General features: G+C 32.5%; 1 protein-coding gene and 1 long non-coding RNA gene across 3 annotated transcripts; one reads left to right on the top strand and one right to left on the bottom strand.

Annotated features, from left to right (window-relative positions):
• Window positions 1–2,506: 2,506 nt before the first annotated feature.
• LOC148874002 (putative inositol oxygenase) lies at window positions 2,507–6,631 on the bottom strand. Of its 2 annotated transcripts, XM_088966173.1 has the most exons (11): window positions 6,291–6,631; window positions 6,018–6,114; window positions 5,835–5,916; window positions 5,123–5,327; window positions 4,225–4,284; window positions 4,075–4,127; window positions 3,839–3,961; window positions 3,524–3,593; window positions 3,307–3,385; window positions 2,952–3,033; window positions 2,507–2,868 (listed from the first exon to the last, which is right to left on the bottom strand). In XM_088966173.1, exons 1-11 carry the CDS (start codon window positions 6,322–6,324, stop codon window positions 2,842–2,844), a joined length of 912 nt encoding a protein of 303 aa, XP_088822299.1. In that variant the 5' UTR covers window positions 6,325–6,631; the 3' UTR covers window positions 2,507–2,841. The 2 variants fall into 2 exon arrangements, with proteins under 2 accessions (XP_088822299.1, XP_088822300.1); XM_088966174.1 differs by lacking the exon at window positions 3,839–3,961.
• An 8,814-nt stretch (window positions 6,632–15,445) lies between these two features.
• LOC148874001 (uncharacterized) lies at window positions 15,446–16,527 on the top strand. The gene is made up of 2 exons (XR_016109781.1): window positions 15,446–16,091; window positions 16,189–16,527. It is a non-coding gene; the product is annotated as an uncharacterized LOC148874001 (long non-coding RNA).
• The last annotated feature ends 3,784 nt before the right edge of the window (window positions 16,528–20,311 follow it).

Raw genomic sequence — 20,311 nt, 5'->3', positions numbered from 1 at the left:
GAATGCCCAATGGAACTAGTTTGTTCTTGGAAAACTTAATATATTCTTACTTTATTTCCCATAATAATTTTTGAGTGGGATTTGCTACTTATAACCAATTTTTTAGTGCCAATTTTTATACAAAGAGATCATGGTTAGAGGCAATTGTCTTCTTATTAGAATCATACTTTTTTAATATTCACTTCCTTAATTATTATTTCATGTTTGAAAAGTACATAACATTGAACTTCCTTTTATTTCTTCTAAAAGGAAATTCTGTTTGATATCTTCAAATGGATCAATTTGGTTTTCTATATATCAACAAGTGACTTTATCCCATGCTTCCCTTCTATGAGCTTGTAATGCTTAAGAGGCTTGTACAGATTGCATATCTTTCTCAACCTTATCATGCTCCTTTGGTTTATAATTTTGATAGAAAATAATTACTAAAAAATTATGTTTTCACATTTTACACTATGTTCTTCAATAGGAGTGATCATGAGCTAGATTCCAGGCCTATGATTATTTATAAAATATTAAATATATAAAATATTTTATATAATATATCATATATATGTGGCTTAGACAAGCCCTAAAGGGCATGAGCCCAAGCCCGGCCCAAGAATTTGTGGGCTTGAGCTCAGGTTGGGGCTGAATACAAAACCTAGGCCCAAGCCTATGCCTCATTGAAAATGGTCTCTCTTATTATTGAACCTGAATTACGTATATACAAACAATTTAAAAGTTAAGAAGCAAGTGTCTTTTTCACCTATTCTTTAACTGGGAGGCCAGGTGTCTTTCACCTTATATAACAATCTTAATCCCTATTTAATCTCTTTGGAGGAACGCAATGGCCCATTCATTCTTTAGAGAAAAGGTTTTTTAAGCAATCACAGTTCATAGTAAAGAGAGAAGAATATGAAAAGTTCCACGAAGAAAGAAAGAAAAATGAAAGAGAAATAATATTTTTCTCACAAGTAGGTGAGGGGAAGTCTTTCTTGTAAATGTCTTCTATATGATATTTCATATTCTTCTTTCTTTCATTCAATTTTCAAAATTTACTTGTTAAGAAAAATAATAGAGGAAAAGAAACCATCTACAATTAAGTGCTTCTACTTGATTATGGCTCCCTTAAAATGCAAACTTAAGAATAGAGGGCAATGATTTAAATATCGATATGATACGTTTGATATGGGGCGTATCGTAACGGTATCGATACGGGATACACTACAAATAAAAGTGTATCCCGTCAATCGTTCTTATCGAACGGATAAGGATGTGTATCGGCCTGTATCGCATTGTATTGGTCGATGCACAGCGATACAGGTCGATACGCGTTGCATCAATTCAGTGATCTCCATAAAAACGTGAATGAAGTGATTCAAAGTCGGGTCACAGGTGCGTTTAACAGTCGTTGCATTTTCAAACCAATAAGTCACACTTCATTTTGTGATATAAAGTAAAACAAAACAAAATTTATTAACTTTTTTCTCTTCACATGCAATTTAAATAAAAAGCACATATTTATATTTAACAACTCTAACTAAAAATTAAAAAAAATAATACTTAAAAATAGTGTTTTATAAACTAATAGAATAAATAATGTATTAAATCCACATTTATATAAAAAAATGAATTTTAATATCAATAAATTTATACAAATAGAATATTAATAATAAAATAATTATTTTAATAATTAAAATTTATAAATTTGCACATGATATAAATCTTAAAATTTTTATATACTTTTATTAGTTATTAACTGACATTTTATTCACATTAATAAGTAATAACGGCATATTTATTATTTACAAAAAATAAAAATATTATATACAAAATATTGAAGAATATAATATTAAATTGAATCTTTCAAATCCACTAATCTACATTTATTTCAAAAAATGATTTTTTATTTCAAAAAATTTATATAAATAAAATTATTAATAATGGGATAATTATCTTAGTAATTAAAAACTATGAATTTATATATGATATGCATCTTAGAAATTTTAACAAATTTGATATACTTTAAATTAAGATTATATTTTTATAAATTATTAATTGATATTTTGATTTGCACTTGAAAACTTAATATTTAGTTGACTTTTTCTTAATGTTAAAAAATTAAATAGTAAAATAAAAAATAATTGGTATAATAATTAAATATAATAGATGCATATGTTTAGTGTCTTGGACTCTTGATCGATACATTATAAATAAAATTATCAATCACGGTTCATTAGTGTATCCATGTGTTTCCATTTTTTTCATCCATATTCATGTGTTTCCAAAGTGTATCCGTATCCAAGTTGACTGATACCATACCCGATACCGATACTTTAATCGTTGAGTGAGGGATAAGTCACCTATTGTCTGATGTTTAATCTGATTGATTTTGATTCTCTTTCATGTGCAACATCTAAAAGGTGATGTCATCTACTATCACATTATAAAATCTTTAGATTGTATTTTGTATTTCTTATTCCTATAAATTTGAGATATATAAGGAGATATAAATAGTACTCTCTTTTTAACAATTCTACATTTCTTTACTATTTCTTTTATATATATTAATTTCAAAGGTATTCCCTCCTCCCTTGTAGGGATACAGTTAAGTGGAACTATCTATATGACTCCTTGAATGGACCTCACCCAAAATACAAGAACTCAATCATTCAATTGAGTGAACTATGTTCCATGAGATTTTTTTCTCTTTTTAAATTTTCATACAATAGAATACATAAAAAAAGGGACACAATCTTCATCTTCGAAATTAGGTAGTCCACTAAGCAAGAAACTATTGGAAGGCAATGGGTATGACACTTTCTACTAACCATCATGCATGCTCCAATAGTTGAAGTTTTACCATCTTAGTTTTGCTGGGAAGTACTGTAACAACAATTCAAAAAGGTGATAAGAAAATATAGAAGAAAAGAAGAAGAAGAAGAAGAAGAAGATATATCAATTGATACCTTGTCAATGAGAGATAGATAGTATGGCTTGACTTTTTCAACATCAGTTCGAACCTTGCTCTTACTATAAAGATCATACTTACTGTAAATAAAATGAAAGTGCAAAAGTAATATTAATACCCTCTATAAAAGAAGAGATCACATCCCCGTCGCACAACGCCCCACAGCACATTCCCACCATGTATTAAGAATATCTCCAGATGATGACATCATCGGTTCTGGTATTATCATCGGGAGATGTTCCCAATGCACGACGGAGATGTGCTGTGGAGCATTTTGGGGCGGTCCCTTGTGGGGCAGAGATGTGAACTCATAAAATAATTCTTGTTAAACAAATTGAGGGGCTATGTTTTACTTGAAAATGTGAAGCCACTTCAAATTCTCAACATCTTGCTCATTCATTAGGTATTTGTATGCTCCATGAGTATGTAAAGCTGCAATTTCAAAAGTTGCAAATAAGACTTTTCCTTATCATGAGCTTGTTACAAATTAAACCACTCACAAAAAATAATAATCTTTATCAGTAATTACATTACAACAATTAGAAAAAGAAAAGCTATCATTACACTTACGGTAGAAAGAATGGTATCTGATGATGAAAAGTGCAGCTGATGGTAGAGTTGTCTTATTCTCCTTGGCCACCTAAAAGGAGGTCTGTTGTTAAATTTTACTCTTCTCTTAGGTTATGTTTGGTTTGAAGGAAAATATAGGGAAAGGTAGGGAAACCTTTATAGCCGTTGTATTGGTTTCCCTGCCTTTCCCTTCTTTTCCCTACCTTTTCCTTCAAACCAAACATAGCCTTAAGAAAAATGGTGCATTCCTAAAATGGAATTAATGAAAAACAATCCTTAGCCACCTAAAAGATTTAGAATGAATCAAGATAGTACCAAGTACATATAGTCATCATGCCCCCATGACATCATTACATTGTCAAGCCCACACCCCTTTGAGTAAATTCCATTTTTGGTGTTGTAATTAGGGTTATTGTAATCTGGATTGTCCTTAAAGTACTGTGTAGTAATTCCACAAATTATTTCAAATAAAAGCATGTCAGTTTCTGATTTTTAGCAAATTAAATGAAATATCTAATTGGCTTTCAAGCTATAATTTTAAGAACATTGACCTTGTGATGAACATTTGATTCATGGAAAGCGCATCCAACAGGGAATGTGTCACCTGCAATACATTCCATTAAGTAGTTTGAAGCAAGAAATGAGAAAAAAAAATATTCCTATTTGACAATAAACTACAATAATTGAATTGTGATTCTCACCTACAACAGCCCATTGAGGAAGAGCACCAAAGCTAGGATGAAGAAGAACCTTCCCTAAATCTGGACTCCATAACAATGAGTCAAACATTCTTTGTATAAATTTAGATAATAAAAGATAAAAGAGAACCCATAATTTATTATGTTCAAATTAATTTCTTGCGAATCGGGTTGCCTTGAGCCCCAAATTTAACTTAGGGCATCAATAAACAAATATTTATTTTTTGAATATTATCTAAAACTTACCATGACTTTTCAAAACCTCTGGAGACCTAGCCCCTAGTGATTGAGTTTTATTGTTGAAAATTCACCTTCCATTAAGATTTATTTCTGTTAGATCACCATTAGTGACCACTAATATAAGTTGCCCATAAAGGTATTTAAGTATTTTACATGACCAAACTACCCCTAAATGGCCAGTTAACCTTATTAAATATTTCTATAACAAAATTATCCCTAAAATGGCTGGCCAACCTTATTTAGTACTTCAAGCTTAAAATTTACAAGCCCAGTGTGAGCCCAGGCCCAAGTCAAGGGCAAAATTGTCATAAAAATATGTAATAAGCTTAACCACCCAGTTAGGAGTAGTTTGGTCATGTAAAATACTTAAATGCTTACATTAACAACTTTTATTAATGGTCACTAACAGTGATCTAATGGAAATCTTAACAGAATGTGAGTTTTGGACAATAAAACTCAATGATTGGGGGGCTTTTTGGATGTTTTGAAAAGCTATAGTGAGTTTAAGAGAAATATAAAAAAAAAGTCATGGTGAGTTTTAAGATAACATCCCTTTATTTTTATGTGGTAGGTCATGCTCAGAAAGCTTCATTCAAAAGGAAGAAGTCTTGCTACAAAATTAATTACGGGTATAAATGAGAAATCAGAGTGGGATATATACCATGAATAAGGGCTGTCAAGTGCAACCAATCTTCATTAGGATAGTCCTTTCTGATAGCTTCAGCTGTCTGCAATAGGTGTTCAATCTGAGGTTCATCAAGGTCTGGATCACTCTCATCCACAAACTCATTGAGAAGTTCACAACATTCCCATATGCTCATTTCAGCCCTGTTTAGTTTTCCATATTCTTCCCTCATTCTCTTTACCTATGGCAAGAGTTAAGACCTTGATTCAGAGGTTCTCAAAACTATAGGAAAAATCACTCAAAATGGTCAACTAGGGGTGTAAGTGTGGCAGGCTAGGTCTAGTTTAAGCTCAACTTAGGCCCAACACTAAGAATTGCATAAGACCTAAGTCCGGACTGAACTTGAGGCCAAGCTTGATCTGTCCAATCCAAATCCAGCCCACAATGAAATTTGATCCACACAAGTTGGGCTTGGGCTCGGAAAGGTCAATCAATCCACACTAAAATTTGATATAAATATGAATATATATATATATATAAGTAGTTCGAATGGGCTAATGCTACCTAAAGTCTAGGTCTAGGCCCAGTCCAAAAATAAAAACCCAAACTTTTGGGCCCAGGCTCAGCCCACATACCAAAAATCCAAGCCCATCCCATGTAAAACTGTGGGCTGGGCGATCAGGGCTCAGGTTTGGCCTGCCCAAATTACACCCCTATGGTCAAATAAGCAATTTCAAGTGTTGCTTACGAAGTCATAAGATTGGTTAATGTGATTCATCCTGTAGAATTCTTCAACCGTCTTTTTTCTCTCACTTTCTGCGTCATAATCCCTATTCAAGCAATTTTTTTTTTTTTTCTGTCAGTTCTATCACAAAAGCAATGTAATTGAGCTGTGCTAGTCTATTTTATGATCGAAAGTTGAACTTCAGACCTAAATGTATGGCCAAATGCATTGGTTTTAGGCACAACAAACCCATCATCTGAAGCCAATTCCTTGTTATCGTCACCAAGGGGGATCATCTTTTTCTCTGCTTAACATCCAAAGAAAACAAAAACTTGTCAAAATAAAAGAGCTCTTTAGTTTCAGGGTCGCAATCAACACACGCTTCAAAAAATGTCAAGAAATATCAAGAATCAAGAAAAAAGGGAGAGATTAGAGAATGAACAAGAAACCAAATGTGTGTTATGTGAGGGAGAGAGATACCAAGTTCAGTTTGGTGAATAGGGAATGATGTCATTTTCCCCCAAAGTTAAGACGCAGGGAGAAAAAAAAAAAGAAAGCTAAAGCGAAGGAACAGAGAAGGGTCAACGAGGGAAGGGATGTAGGTCGAAGATGATCGGAGAGAAGAGAGAGGAGAGAGGGTATTTATATGAACTATAAATACCCCACATAGGTGGGGAGCCTCCCGCAATGGGCTTTCATTTATAATGTGCTTAGTTGAAAGGGATTAGAATTCCGTTAGAAATGAACGTTGGACATCATGGCCTTGAGGAAAAGTTTTCGCTCTGACGCAAGCCTCAGAAAACCCAAGTCAAAAGGTCCCTAGTTAGAGATTTGATAAGAAATTCATATATATAGAGAAAGACGGGATCTGCTTCTCACACAAGGCGTCTCACAAAAACTTCATAGAAACATCCCTCCGTGAATTGGGAACATTTCCCGTTCTCGTAGTTGTGTTATTATTTACGGGGAGATGTTTCCAATACACAGTTTGATGAGGCTGTAAGGTCGTTGTGAGGCACCCTATGTGAGGAATAGATCCCAATTCTATATAGAGAGTGTTCTAAATTTTGGAGAGAGAGATTGGATAAAGATATGACTATTTTTTTTAATGGACAAGTAATAGATGACCACCTGTACTTACTAAATTGTCCATTGAGATTTTATGGATTGACTGCAACAATTATTAAAATGATGAAAATTACTATTTTAAAGTACAAAAGGTATTTATGATATTGAGGAACCAATCATTCCCAAGGTATTTTCAAGATGAACATTGTTTAAAGTTGAAACCTGAAATAAAGTCAAGAGAAATACGTGAGAAAGATTTTAGAAAAACTATTAGTTGAAAGTGAAAATTTGTCTCGTGAAACAATATAAGGGCAGTTTGGGGCTTTAGAAATGTTTAAATGAATATATATATATATATATATATATATATATATATATATATACTAATATAAAAACTACAAATGAGGTCTTACATTTTTTTTTTTTGAAATTTGTATTCGCTAAAATACCCCCTCTTTTTGACTTTGGTCCATCTTTATTGCGAGGTCCTAAATCTAAATTTAAGGTATCTTTGTTTTTCATTATTAAATTCCACTGATTAAATCAACATATAATAATGTTAATAGTATTAGAACCTATATTTTTAATATCGATCAACTTAGAAATAGAACTATTTTTTACTATGGTGAGTAAGCAATTTGACCATTTGAGTCAACAGGGTCAATTTATGATGTCAAAATTAAATAATAAACAATTAAAAACATATAAAAAGTACAAAAACAAAGAAAATTTATACAAAACTTTGTATATCTCTAGTATTATATATTCGACATATGAAATAAAAATATGTATGATAAATGAGAAATATTTTTATTAATAATAGAAATGGAATATAAAATTTCAAACTGATCAAAAATGAATTATAGGACAATTTTGGACACATCTCTATCATTGTATATTATTAATGTTAAACAAAAAAAAATAGTGTGCTAAACAAGAATTATTTTTACTAATGATTCAAATGAACCAGGTCAACCCATGATGTAAGTAATAAATATTTCAAAAAAATGGAACATAAAAATACAGAAATTCTGTATAAAGCATTTGGGCATACCTCTAATATTATATATTCATCACATTAAACAAAAATAAGTGCCAAATTATTTTTATTAATGATAGAAATGGGATAAAAATTTAAAATCAAGACATAAGCAAAAAGTTTTTTAATCCAGGAGATGATTTAGCATTTCAATTGTTTAGATCAAATGGCTCAACCCATGTTGTGATAATCAAATAATAAAAACACAAAGTTCTAGAGAATATAGAAATTTGTAGAAAATTTTGATTATACATATTTAATATTTATATATTCATCATATTGAAAAATAAGTGTGATAAATACAAATTATTTTTATTAATGATGAAAATGAAAAACTAAAATTAGGAAAAAATAGAAATTAATGTCTAATCCATGGCCCTGCTAATTTGGTCAAATGTTTCAATTAAAAGTTAGGTGACCACATTGTTAACCAAGTCAAAGGTTTTCAAGCAAGTGGTTTGGTGGTAAATGGACCTAGAATCTTGGTTACGTGATGGGTTAACCGACCTAACCAGATAATATGACCATGTAATAAAAAATAAATGTTTTAAAAATTCATCGGAATTGCATTCCCTCCCAATTGAAAATTTTATCAAGTCTTTTATATTTTCTATATATATATATATATATATATATATATATATTCTTCATATTACCAAAATATGTTAGCAAAATGATAATTATTGTTATTAAAGATCAAAATGACTAAAAATATAACAAAAAAAATAGAAAAATAAAAAAGACAATTAAAGTCTTACCCATGGTCTATTAACTTGGTCAAATAAGTCAAACAATCAACTTATCATATGTTACCAGGATATAGGATCCATTTGTTATTAAAAGGAACTCTTGAATTGGTCAATGATCAAGTACCCAAGATGTGGCTCATTTGTTAGATATTAGTTACATTTCTCTTATTTCTTGTATTTCATTTTCATCATTAATAAAATTATTGCTATTGATTGTCTTACTTATTTGAAATTAATTTGAGAAACAAATATGCCTCAAATATTGGAGTTAATGAAAGGGATTGTGATGAATTGAAAAGCTTTATATCCTCATATAATAGAGAGGGACCAATTTAGAGATAGTGATATTTTAGTCAACAAAAATTCTAGAAACACTTAAGGTTCATTCCCACCTTTTATAGTAGTATAGATTAACTAAGAAATGAGGTCATATTACCAAAAAAAACTAAGAAATAGAATCATGATTCAAATAGGTCTATTGGTTCAACCAAGGCCCAATCTTATACAAAAAACCAAAGACAGCTTTTAAGATTTAACCATTGCTAAAACCAGAATTCACATGATTTCCATTGATATTTGGTTTTCAACTCATTTGGTACAATGTCCAAACCATACTAATGGGAGGTTCAACATTTCTTTAACATGGACTAACCATATCAGTTATTCAAAATTAGAACATTAATATGGACTTTAGGCTATGTTTGGTTTGAAGGAAAAGGTAGGCAAAGGGAAAACTAGGGAAACCTTTACAAACCTTGCTCCTTTCTCTACTTTTCTCCTCAAACCAAAGACAACCTTATAGTTACATGATTATTGGAGGAAAATGGACACATGTGGTCTTGCTTCAACTGGTCTAACCATTGTTGATGAATATTAGAATTATTTGTACCACTTGAATTAGTAACAACCACTATTAGATGTAGAACATTTTCTGGAACCGACATATATACTTTGTAGTAACATAAGCTGGTGTTGAAAGGATAGATCCAAGCACACACTGCATATGCTTTGGGTCTAACCCTAGCAGCTGAGACAAGCTGCCCTAATTTCTTTGGCAACACATCAATGTAGTTTTTGTAGAATAAACTCCCCAAGTCTATCCAACGGTTGAGAACATTCTAAACTAACACGAGTCTCATAAGTGGTCACTTTAAGGGATAATTACACAAAAGCATACCAATGTCAACATGAAACAATAATGTACTTTTATTCATTTACAATAAATGTATCTACATTAATTTGATTGGAGCTAAGGGCATACATTGTCTAACAATTCCCACTTACACTTAGGTCCAATTGGGTACAAGCCTTAGTCTCATACTATCCACGTGTTTCTCAAACACTTTCTATGCCAGTGGCTTAGTCAATGGATCTACTCCATTCTCCATCGATGCTACCTTCTGAATCTGGATGTCCCCACTACTAACAATCACTCGTAGATCTAGTATTGTCACACAATAGTGGAATTGGTGATATGGTAGGATTCCAAATTCTATGATGAATTTATTCATCCATACTACTTATTAGGCAACCTCACTTATGGAAATATGTGGGTCAGGCTAAAAGTTGGCATTAATATAACCGACGATCTGTAGTGAACTATCATTGAAGATAAGACAATAGTCTTTAATCCTCCGTAGGTATTTTAGTATGTTTTTCACAGCAGTCCAATGCTCTTATCCTAGGTATGAATGGTATCTACTTACAATACTAATGACATGAGTAATGTCTAGCCGAGTACACAACATAGCATGCATGATGCTTCTTATGGTTGAGGCATAGGAAACGTCTCTCATGTCATCTATCTCCTCAAGGGTCTTAGGTGGCATTTCTTTGGAAAGAGTAACTCCACACCTAAAAGGAATGAATCCCTTCTTGGAGTTCTGCATGTTATATCTATTAACAATCTTGCCAATGTAATTACATTGGAATAATCCAATTATCATTTTCGATATATCTCTATACAGTCGAAATCCCAAGATATAAGAGGCTTCTCCAAGATCTTTTACGGAGAATTGTTGCGAAAGCCATACCTTCCCCATAGTCAATATTCCTACATTATTCTCAATGAGCAGAATATCATCTATATACAAAATAATAAACATAACCTTATATCCCATTTTCTTTTTGTAAAAATAGGGTTCATTGGATTCTACTCAAATCAAATTGTTTGATTGTTGAGTGTGGAATCTTTTTTTAACCCATAAATAGATATATTCAGCTTACACACCATGTGTTCCTGACCCTTAGAAACAAAGCCTTGTAGCTATTGCATATAGATATCTTCAGTAAGATCATCATTCAGGAACACGGTTTTGACATCCATATGCCAAATATCGTAATCGTAGTGTGCAACTATAGCTAATAGTATCCTTATGAATTTAAGCATGGCCACTGGCACAAAGGTCTCCTCATAATCAATTATTTCTTTCTAAGTATAAGCTTTCGCTACAAACTAAACTTTATAGGTCTCAACTTTTCCATCAGAGCCCTTCTTCCTCTTATAAATCCACTTGCAACTGATTGCTTTCATCATAGGGGGTAGGTTTACGATAGTCCAGACTTCGTTGGTTTTCACCAAGTTCATTTGACTTTCATGGCATTTACCCACTTCAAGGAGTCTATATCCAACATAGATTCCATATAAGTCACAGGATCTTCCTCACTATTAGCAGCTTCCATCAAATAACTTTCTTTATCATAACTGTAATGTATTGGAGTGTTAGAAATCCGGGTAGATCTTCTAAACTAGATGTTGTTATCTAGAATCAGTGGATTATCTTCCACTACTCCCAAGCTCTCTTCATCAAGAATAACTTCATGATGATGATTGTTCAGATATGGTTTTCCTCCATGAAATAGGCATTTTGACAAACAATCACCTTTTGTTCTTGTAGGTCATAAAAGAGATACCCTACGGAGTCCTTAGGGTAGTCTACAAATAGACAATGACTGGTTTTAGATTCCAATTTGTTCGCACTTGTCCTTTTGAGGACATTTTGTCTTGTAGAATGATTTTGCTCTCCATACATGATTTTCAAACTATCGATGACATCTTCACAGATATCAATTTTGTTATACTATCTTTAAATAGAATTAACCAAGGAGGCTATGACATAAAACCAGGTAAGAGAATTTTTCTCTTTCCATTTTTTATATTCTCTCCTCCATGCCTTAGAAGCCCTATCACCTAGATGTTCCGGTGTTGGGATTTTGGCAACCTTGTTAAATTTCTCATACATGAACACCAAGTTTAGGTTATGAAATCAGTCTGCATAGTTGGGTTCTTTCAATTTGTTGTCATCTAACAATTTAGAGAACTATCCAGGTGCAATTTCTAATAAAAGCACGATTAATTAGTCAATGACCTTAATATTGTTTCATGTTGTCAATCATAGAATAAACTTTTATCTATGTCCCATCTTTATTTGTTCATCTCTGAGATTTTTCTCTTATCTCAGTGATGAAGACATAGTTCATATCTCTAGAAATGTGGGAGATCACATAAATGCATGGGGCCAATTGTTTCAGTTGCATAACCCCATCATTTTTTGTGAATGATCACATATCCATCCATCTAATGAGCTTTCCCTTTTGGCCTCTATCAAACAAGGTTCATTGTCATTTTATATTAAACCTTTCTAAATGGTAAGTGTAGACCCGTCATATCAGGAGCCCCAAGGTACCATGGAAGAGCCTTCCATTTTATGATAGGCCCCTCCCACAAGTTTATGACACCCTATCATCTCATGAAACTATTGACTGTCTCAATAAAATGAATAGCCCAATTTTATGGTGCATCTCCACCCACCAATTGAGCATGTTTTCATACTAATGACGGAAGGCCTTTAGAGATATCATCTCATTGCACTCTCAACATCGGTCTCTCTCTCTCTCTCCCCCCTTTGTCTTTCCGCCACCGCCGCTGCAACTCTTTGTAGCGGCGTTCGATTTCCCTCACCCTCTCCCTCTCCCCCTCTCTCTCTACCCCCTTGTCTTCTTGCCACCACCACTACAAATCTCACCAGCGGCATCCCCCCTTCCTCTCTCTCTCCACCGCCGCTGCAAAGAGTTGCAATGAGATTTGATTTCCCCCACCCTCTCCCTCTCTCTCCCCCTGTCTTCCCATCACCGTCACTACAACTCTCAGTAGTGGCGTTCGGGTTCCCTCTCCCTCTCCCCCTTGTCTTCCCATCGCCGTCACTACAACTCTCAATAGTGGCGTTCGGTTTCCCTCTCCCTCTCCCCCCTGTCTTCCCACCACTATCATTGCAACTCTGAGCAACAATATTCAAATTTTATTCTTAATAATTTATTATTATTTTAATTCTTAATAATTTATTTTTTATTTATAAATTTATATGTATTTCCAATTTTGTTCTTAATTTAATAAATTAGTTTTTATAATTTTTATTTGTATTAATTATTAATTATTTGAATTTTTTTAATTATCAAATAGTTTAATAGGTTTAATTTAATAATTTGATCATTATTAACTATTTTTTCATTGCTTCATGGACTTTATTACTATTTTTGTTATTATTTTAACTTTTAATAATTTATTTTTAATTTATAAATTTATATTTTTTTTCAATTTTATTCTTATTTTAATAATTTTTTAATTTTTTATAATTTATCATAATTTGTTCATATTTTTCAATACAAATTGAACTCAAAATTACCAAATAGTATGTTTTAGGGGTAAAATAGTAAAATTAAGGAATTTTATATGCTGAAGGTTTGATCCAACAAAAACAACCTTCTCTATCTAGAGACTCTAAAAAGTCGAAAAACATATTTGTCTCTTTTCAGATTTTAGCTGCCATTAATACCTTTTTAACTTTTTAGATTTCCAATTTTAAATTTATCAAATGCCACCTTAATAGAAGAATAGAATATTAGCGGTGATAGATCCCCTATATTCTTAGACTCTCATTGTTTGTAGAGATCAGTTTGAGTGATTACAAGACTGCACTCACACCATTCGTATAGCCTTTTACAGCCCTATATTGAGATATCTTCATATTTATATGTTTTTTTTTTTTTCATTCAGGGATATTTCCAATGCAAGACTACAAAGGCCGTGCAGCTTAGGATACAAATTGGCTTGACATCATTTGGAACACTAAGAGCCCACCAAAGATCAAAACTTTTCTCTTCCTTTCTCTTCCAAAATAAATTCCCTTAAATAATGAAGCTTAGGAAAAGATGTTTTGATATTAATGGATCTTGTAACTTCTACGGTGAGGAGGAAGACATAGACCATATTTTCAAATTTTGTCCTTACACGTCAAATTTGGACTATCCTTAGTGACCCGTTAGAAGGTCGTAAGGGTAGGGATCAAACTCTATTGATTGGTTGGTCAGACTTTCCAAAATAAAGGGAAACAAAAATCTCCTAGTTAAAGAAAAAATCACATTAATTTTGTGGGCTATTTGGAAAAATAGGAATCAGAAAATTTTTAATAACATTGTGATCCCCCCTCAAACAATTCTTGATCGAGCCCTTCTTGGTTTTATAGAGAACTTGGAAATAGAAAACGAAGCAGCCGTAGATACTTATCACAAGATATGGAAGCCCATCTTATGGTATGATCAATTTTGATGCTTCTTATATCTTAGTCGGTCCTTGTACTGTTGCTTGTATTGCCCATAATCATTTTGGTGGTGTCTTGGATGTCAAAGCTGTTAAGATTGAATATTGTACAATTACTCAAGCGGAAGCGTGGGCTACTTGGGAAGTCATTAAAATGCCCTGAAATCCCATCAATTCCCGATCACTATTGAAGACGACTCAAACTTGGTGATATCATGTCTCAACCGGAAGACGAAGCCCCCTTGGAAGCTGAGAAACACTATTGAGAGCTACATTAGGATGAAGAATGCTTTTTCTAAAAGACTTATTTTTTGCCATGTCTATAAAAAAGCGAACCAGGCCATGGATTGGATGGCTCGTGAAGCTCAGATTGTTTCTTTGGATTCATTATCTTTTAGCTTTTCTACCCTCCCCCTTCTCTTCTTTTTATTTGTCTTGCTGACTTCCTAAACGCACTACCCACGGTTTGTTGTATGCTCTTTGGTTTTATTCAAAAATAAAAAAGGTCGTGCCAACGGTGTCAACAGGGTCTTGTGAGTAGTGAAGCCGATCTCAAGAAAATACCTTGATTGTCCATCTCTGGTAGTTTTTTATCAGTGGTCGACACTCGGCAGATCTAAAAACCATAGAGTGAAAGATGACGGTTCGGCCCAGGGTCAAAATTCGTAGGTACAAAGTACAGTTGGGGTAGGGGCCAGCTCGGAATTGATGCCAATTTAACAGTCTCATCTAAACATTGACAAAAAATTTAACAATCCCAAGTCTTTGCATTTTTCATTCAAAAACGTTGGAATCACATTTGAGTGGGCATTCTGGTAGCCCCAACTTTCTTGAATAAAAGAAACAAAGATTTGAGACCATTAATTTTTTGTCAATGTTTGGACGGTTGATAAAGAAAATTAGATGATGCTCGAAAGGCATTTGCTTCTTTTTCAAATGCCACTTAATAACCGGCTAACATCTAGTTAACAACAGGTACTGAATTGTCATATTTTAAAAATGCAAGTATTGAATTGTTACATTTTAAAATTTGGGGATCAAAATGTCACTACGCCGAAAGTACATAGTAATAATTAGGAATTTTGCCTATTTTTAATTTATTTAAATTTAAATGAAGGATTTGAAACATAACTGCACGTGCGAGATTTCTACAAATGCGTCGCTGTCGCTGACATGGCGTTTTGCGCAGGAGATCGGAACAGGACCATGCTACTTGGTTAGTTTTCACGTCACGTCGATCTGCCCTTCAACTTTACACGCATTATCGGCCCAACTTCGGCTTGTATTTAAATGCGCTCGATGTTCTGGTTAGAATTAAAAAATGCCGGGAAAAGGAGAGAGCCTATCTTTGAACGCGTCTGTGAAAATGGCGACGCCGGAAAATAATATAGCTGAAAAAGTAGAAAGCTCGTCCGAGACGAGAGAAGAAAAGAAAAACCTTATTACATTGAGCATGAAAGAGAGAGGAGAAAGTTCTTCCTCTTACCAGTCGGAGACGATGGAGAAATTCAAGAATCTTGATATCTCGATTGAAGAAATTTCATTCTCCAAGTATTTTCTGACAATAGAGAAGTTGAAAAACCTTAGTATTCTTGATCTGATGGAAGAACAGAACAAAAACAGGCCTCGGAAGTCGGAACAACTCTCTTCGAGATCTTTCTCTCCGTGACAGCACCGAAGATCAAAAAGAATCGTTAGACCTTCCGATACAAATGCTACAATATAAAAATAAATTCGAAAATGTGCTTACACTACCGCTCCAGAACCGTTCGGAGGAAGAAAAGCCCACCGCAAAGAAGGAACAGAAAAGACGTCGTTAATCTTATCTGGTATGCATATCTTCATAATATTATTTAGGTTGCACATGTTTTTTCATCCAAGAACCCTTGAATTCACAATTAACATTCAATATATCTCATTTTACAGGCCAGAACATGAAAAAGGCTTTAGATAGAAAGCAAGAAGAGGATATCAGAGAAAATAAAGATGAGGATTTCTTTTTTTTTTAATTCTAGAAGATGAAGGATTAATCATGAATCTCGGAGGCGTGGTAGTTCTTGGTTTTATTCTCTGTATGATTGTAGATCATGTGCTTCTCCATCCATATTGATCCGGGATTTACAATATGGATGGAGAACAGTCATGTGCTTCTCAAGAAAACAATAAGAGATCATCAGCATTAAAATCAGGGAAACAGAATATGAGTAGAATTTGTTCATTTTGTTTTTTTTTTTTTTTTAATTCAAGAAGACGAGGGATTTATCATGAATCACGAAGGTTTTCTTTCATCTCTCTCACAGTAGTCTCACACACAACACAATATACCACAGATTCAATTCCTTCGATGCCAAACACTTACTTAGTCTGAACCAAATGCCATAAAGTGAAACCTGGATCTGCTACACAAAACCTTTTCAGTTAAAATTATTATAATTAATCCGACTAGATTAATTATAAATAATTAAGATTATTGACATGTGTGCTTAGACCAGACGGTTATTAATAATTATTTTTAACAATTAAACTGTTATTAATAATTATCAATGGAGTCACGGGATCTGCTCCTCAAATGAGCGCCTCACATTTACATCCACCGTGCATTGGTACCATCTCCCGTGGATAATAACTAATAATAACAGGAGATGTTCTTAAGAATAATAGGATGTACATGTGAGGTGCCTGTGAGGCGCCAAGTGTGAGGAGCAGATCCAGTCTCTTCAATGGACCATACTTCTCCGTATATTTTATCACCGGTGTGGGGCATTATCATTCGTTCCACACTCATCATGTTAGTAAACACTATGGATGGAATTAGGGTAGTAATGGCAATGGGGCAAGGCGGAGCTAGGTTTTGCGTGTTCCGTACATATTTGACCCTGAATTGAAATTCCTTGTCCCATCCCCGCCCCGAACCCCAGTAGAGCTAAAAATCTTAACCCCATCCCCATCCCCGCAGGGAACAAGGACCCTCGACTTTGCCCAGCCCTACCTTAGCTATTCTTACTTGTATATTTATACTATTTTTTATTGAAACCAACCTAAAACTATTTTATATTACATAATATAATATATAATATATTATGATATAGTATACATTAGCATATATTAACAATTTTGTATGTATTATGTTATATAATATAGTCAAGGCGGGGTTAGGGTCGGGGTCGGGTCAAGGTGGACAAATACCATCCCCACCCCTATCTCCAACCCCCAAAATTTTGGGTTCTCCCCAAACCTGCCCCGAACCCCAACCAATGGTCAAAAAACCCGCCTCGACCGAGGTAGGGCAGGGCGGGACCCCATAGGGATGGGTCAAATTGCCATTTCTAAACTAGGGCAGAAAGTTTGGGCTGGGTTAGCCCAAACCCAACCTAAAAAAGTAGTATTGGGGTTGGATTGGATTAGGGTTGAATTGAAAAATATGAAGCGAACTTAACTTTGAGTTAGGTTAGGGTTGAGGCCTTGACAAACCTGACCTAACCCAAACCCAACTTAATTTAATATTTTCATATATAAATATCATATGTATTTATGCATGTAAGTACTTATGTATATATGTATTCACCGTTCATGTATATGCATCTCCTTGCTCAGTTACCGGAACCCTACTCTCTCCTTGACTCTCTCTCTCCATCTCCCTTCTCAGCCTACCATTAAACCAATTCATACATTGTCAACCACTTGCAATAAGCCACATCATCAATACAAATATGATGTTATTTTCAAAAGCAGAAATCACGTTGCTATCCAATAGCCATGTGCGAGTTAGTGTAAATGAGGACTTTCAAAAAATCCTTATCACGTTTCCTTCTAAATAACTGAAGATTATGTTTCCTTCCAAACATAGGTACGTGTTTCAAGAGCAAATTTAATTAACTGAATATTAAGTCCTTCAAAACATAGAGAAATATCTTCATTCTTGTCGAAGATCACGTTTCTCTTTCTTTCTTACCAATTTATGCCTTCTTCAATTCCTACCCCTATTGCCTTCTTTCCCATCCATCTGTTACAAAGCACAACACCACCGCCCTTATTTTGGGACTCAGTTCCATCAACCAAAGCAGAGCAAACCCACCCCTATTTTGAAACTCAATTCAATCAACAAAAGGTTTGATTTCAATCTTTCATTTTTCTTTCTTACATAAATTGTACACAACTCTTTCGATCGAGCAAAACCCAGGTATGTTTTCCATCTCCCAAATTGTTTTTATGTGTTAAATCGAAGTCGTTTTCTGGGTGAAAGGGTCGGGTATGGATGCTATTAAATGATTTGTTTGTTGTTAATGTTAAACAGATATTAAACTGGTCAGTTATTCATGTCCTGAACAGGTCGGATATGAATGTTATAAAATGATTGTTTGTTGTTAATGTTAAACAGTTATTAAACTCGTCGGTTATTCATGTCATGTCCCATGTTCAATAATTAAAAAATCATAATAATTACCAAAACCAATAATTACAAAATTATTGAAGAATTGAAGATTTAATGATGATTAAGAATTATTGAATAATTAAAAATGTCAAAATTACTTTAATATAAACCACTGAATTACGTTATTGAATAAATTAAGCTAACTAAATATTTACAGATTATGTTAATGGTTATATTTAATATTTACTGATTTTATAATTGATAATATTAAATATTATTTTCAGTAATTAAATATTATAATATTATCATATTATAATTTATAACACTAAAAATTATAATTGTGTTTTAATGTTTTCAGTCATTCAATAATTTTAATATCTTATATTCAAATTTTAATACCTTATAAGTCTTACCTACTAAATTTAGTTATTTCATACATTAGTATTTTTTGTAATTATAATATTACTGAAAATAATTACTGAATTCTCAGAACAAAAAAAATAATTAAAAATCTGAAATTACTAATAATTACTAAATTCAACTTAATTTTTGAATTATTATTTTGAAATCTGAAATTTACGAAAATGCTGAAATTAAAATAATTATTGAAATTTGGGAGAATTAATGAGAATAATTAGTAAAAATAATTACTTACATTAAGTCTGAAAATTAGTGAAATTTAAGAATTAGTGAGTTTTTGTATCCATTTGATTTTATTGTTAGATTTCGAAATTCCATTTTATTTATATAATTGAGTGAAAATACCATTTGATATTATTGTTATATTTAGAAATTATGTCCTATTTATGTAATTAAGTGAAATATCCATTCGATCTTTGTGTTCAAGTTTGAAAATACTTTTTATTTATGTAATTTAGTGAAACTTCTATTTGTTAGATTTTGAAAATCCATTTTATTTATATATTTTCTTGCTTATTTTGCTTATTGAAATTTAGTGCTTAAACTACAATCCAATATTATAATTTGTTGATATTTACTATTTCAATTTTTGTTGATAATCTACCTAAAATTAGTGACTCTATGCATTACCTGCTTATAACTATAATGGGTTGGGTCTAACCCAAACTCGACCCTAACCCAACCAAAATTCAAATGCTTTATTCAATTAATTGGGTTAGTGAAATTTATTGTTATTTAATAAATATATATTCTTATTTTATTTTGCTTTTTTCAATTAACATAAATTATTCTTATTTTCAGTTATTGTAATTATTAATTTCATTTTGCTAAATTATCCATTTATAAAAGTTAATTATTTACCAAACATTCATTTACAAATAATTAATTTAAGTAATTTTTTTACCGAAAATAATAACTTGTTTTTATTATTTTTCAAATATATTTTTTGGAAATATTGATAATTAATTTTGTTAATTTTGATCATTATATGGTAAATTTTTTTTGTAATTTTTACAATTTTTAAATTAAACATTAATTAATTGAAATGTTAGAACATTAATTAATTGAAAATTAAACATTAATGTTAGAAACTATCACTTTGTTATTGTTGTTTGATTGTTAAAATTAATTGAAAAAATACTTTTTGGACTTTTGGAAAATTATAAATTTCGGGGTGGGAATAGGGAAATAGGGTTTCTTGTAGATAAAAACAACTTTTTGCCTTTAATACCAAAAAAGAGATAATGATTTTATATA

Source organism: Nelumbo lutea, chromosome 1 (genome assembly GCF_056320005.1).
Source record: "Nelumbo lutea isolate HS-2025 chromosome 1, American lotus-T2T, whole genome shotgun sequence".
In the NCBI taxonomy this organism is placed as follows: Eukaryota; Viridiplantae; Streptophyta; class Magnoliopsida; order Proteales; family Nelumbonaceae; genus Nelumbo; species Nelumbo lutea.
The sequence above is the reverse complement of the archived record's forward strand: the minus strand, read 5'-3'. Positions and strand labels throughout refer to the sequence as shown.

Bases quoted from the DNA above. Each gene is read 5' to 3' on its own strand.
- LOC148874002 (XM_088966173.1), bottom strand. From the start codon at position 6,324: ATGACATCATTCCCTATTCACCAAACTGAACTTG. The intron at 3,594-3,838 runs GTACTATCTTGA...ACCTCCTTTTAG, and splicing joins ATGATGACTATATGTACTTG to GTGGCCAAGGAGAATAAGAC. The intron at 2,869-2,951 runs GTATCAATTGAT...TTGTTGTTACAG, and splicing joins ATCTATCTCTCATTGACAAG to TACTTCCCAGCAAAACTAAG.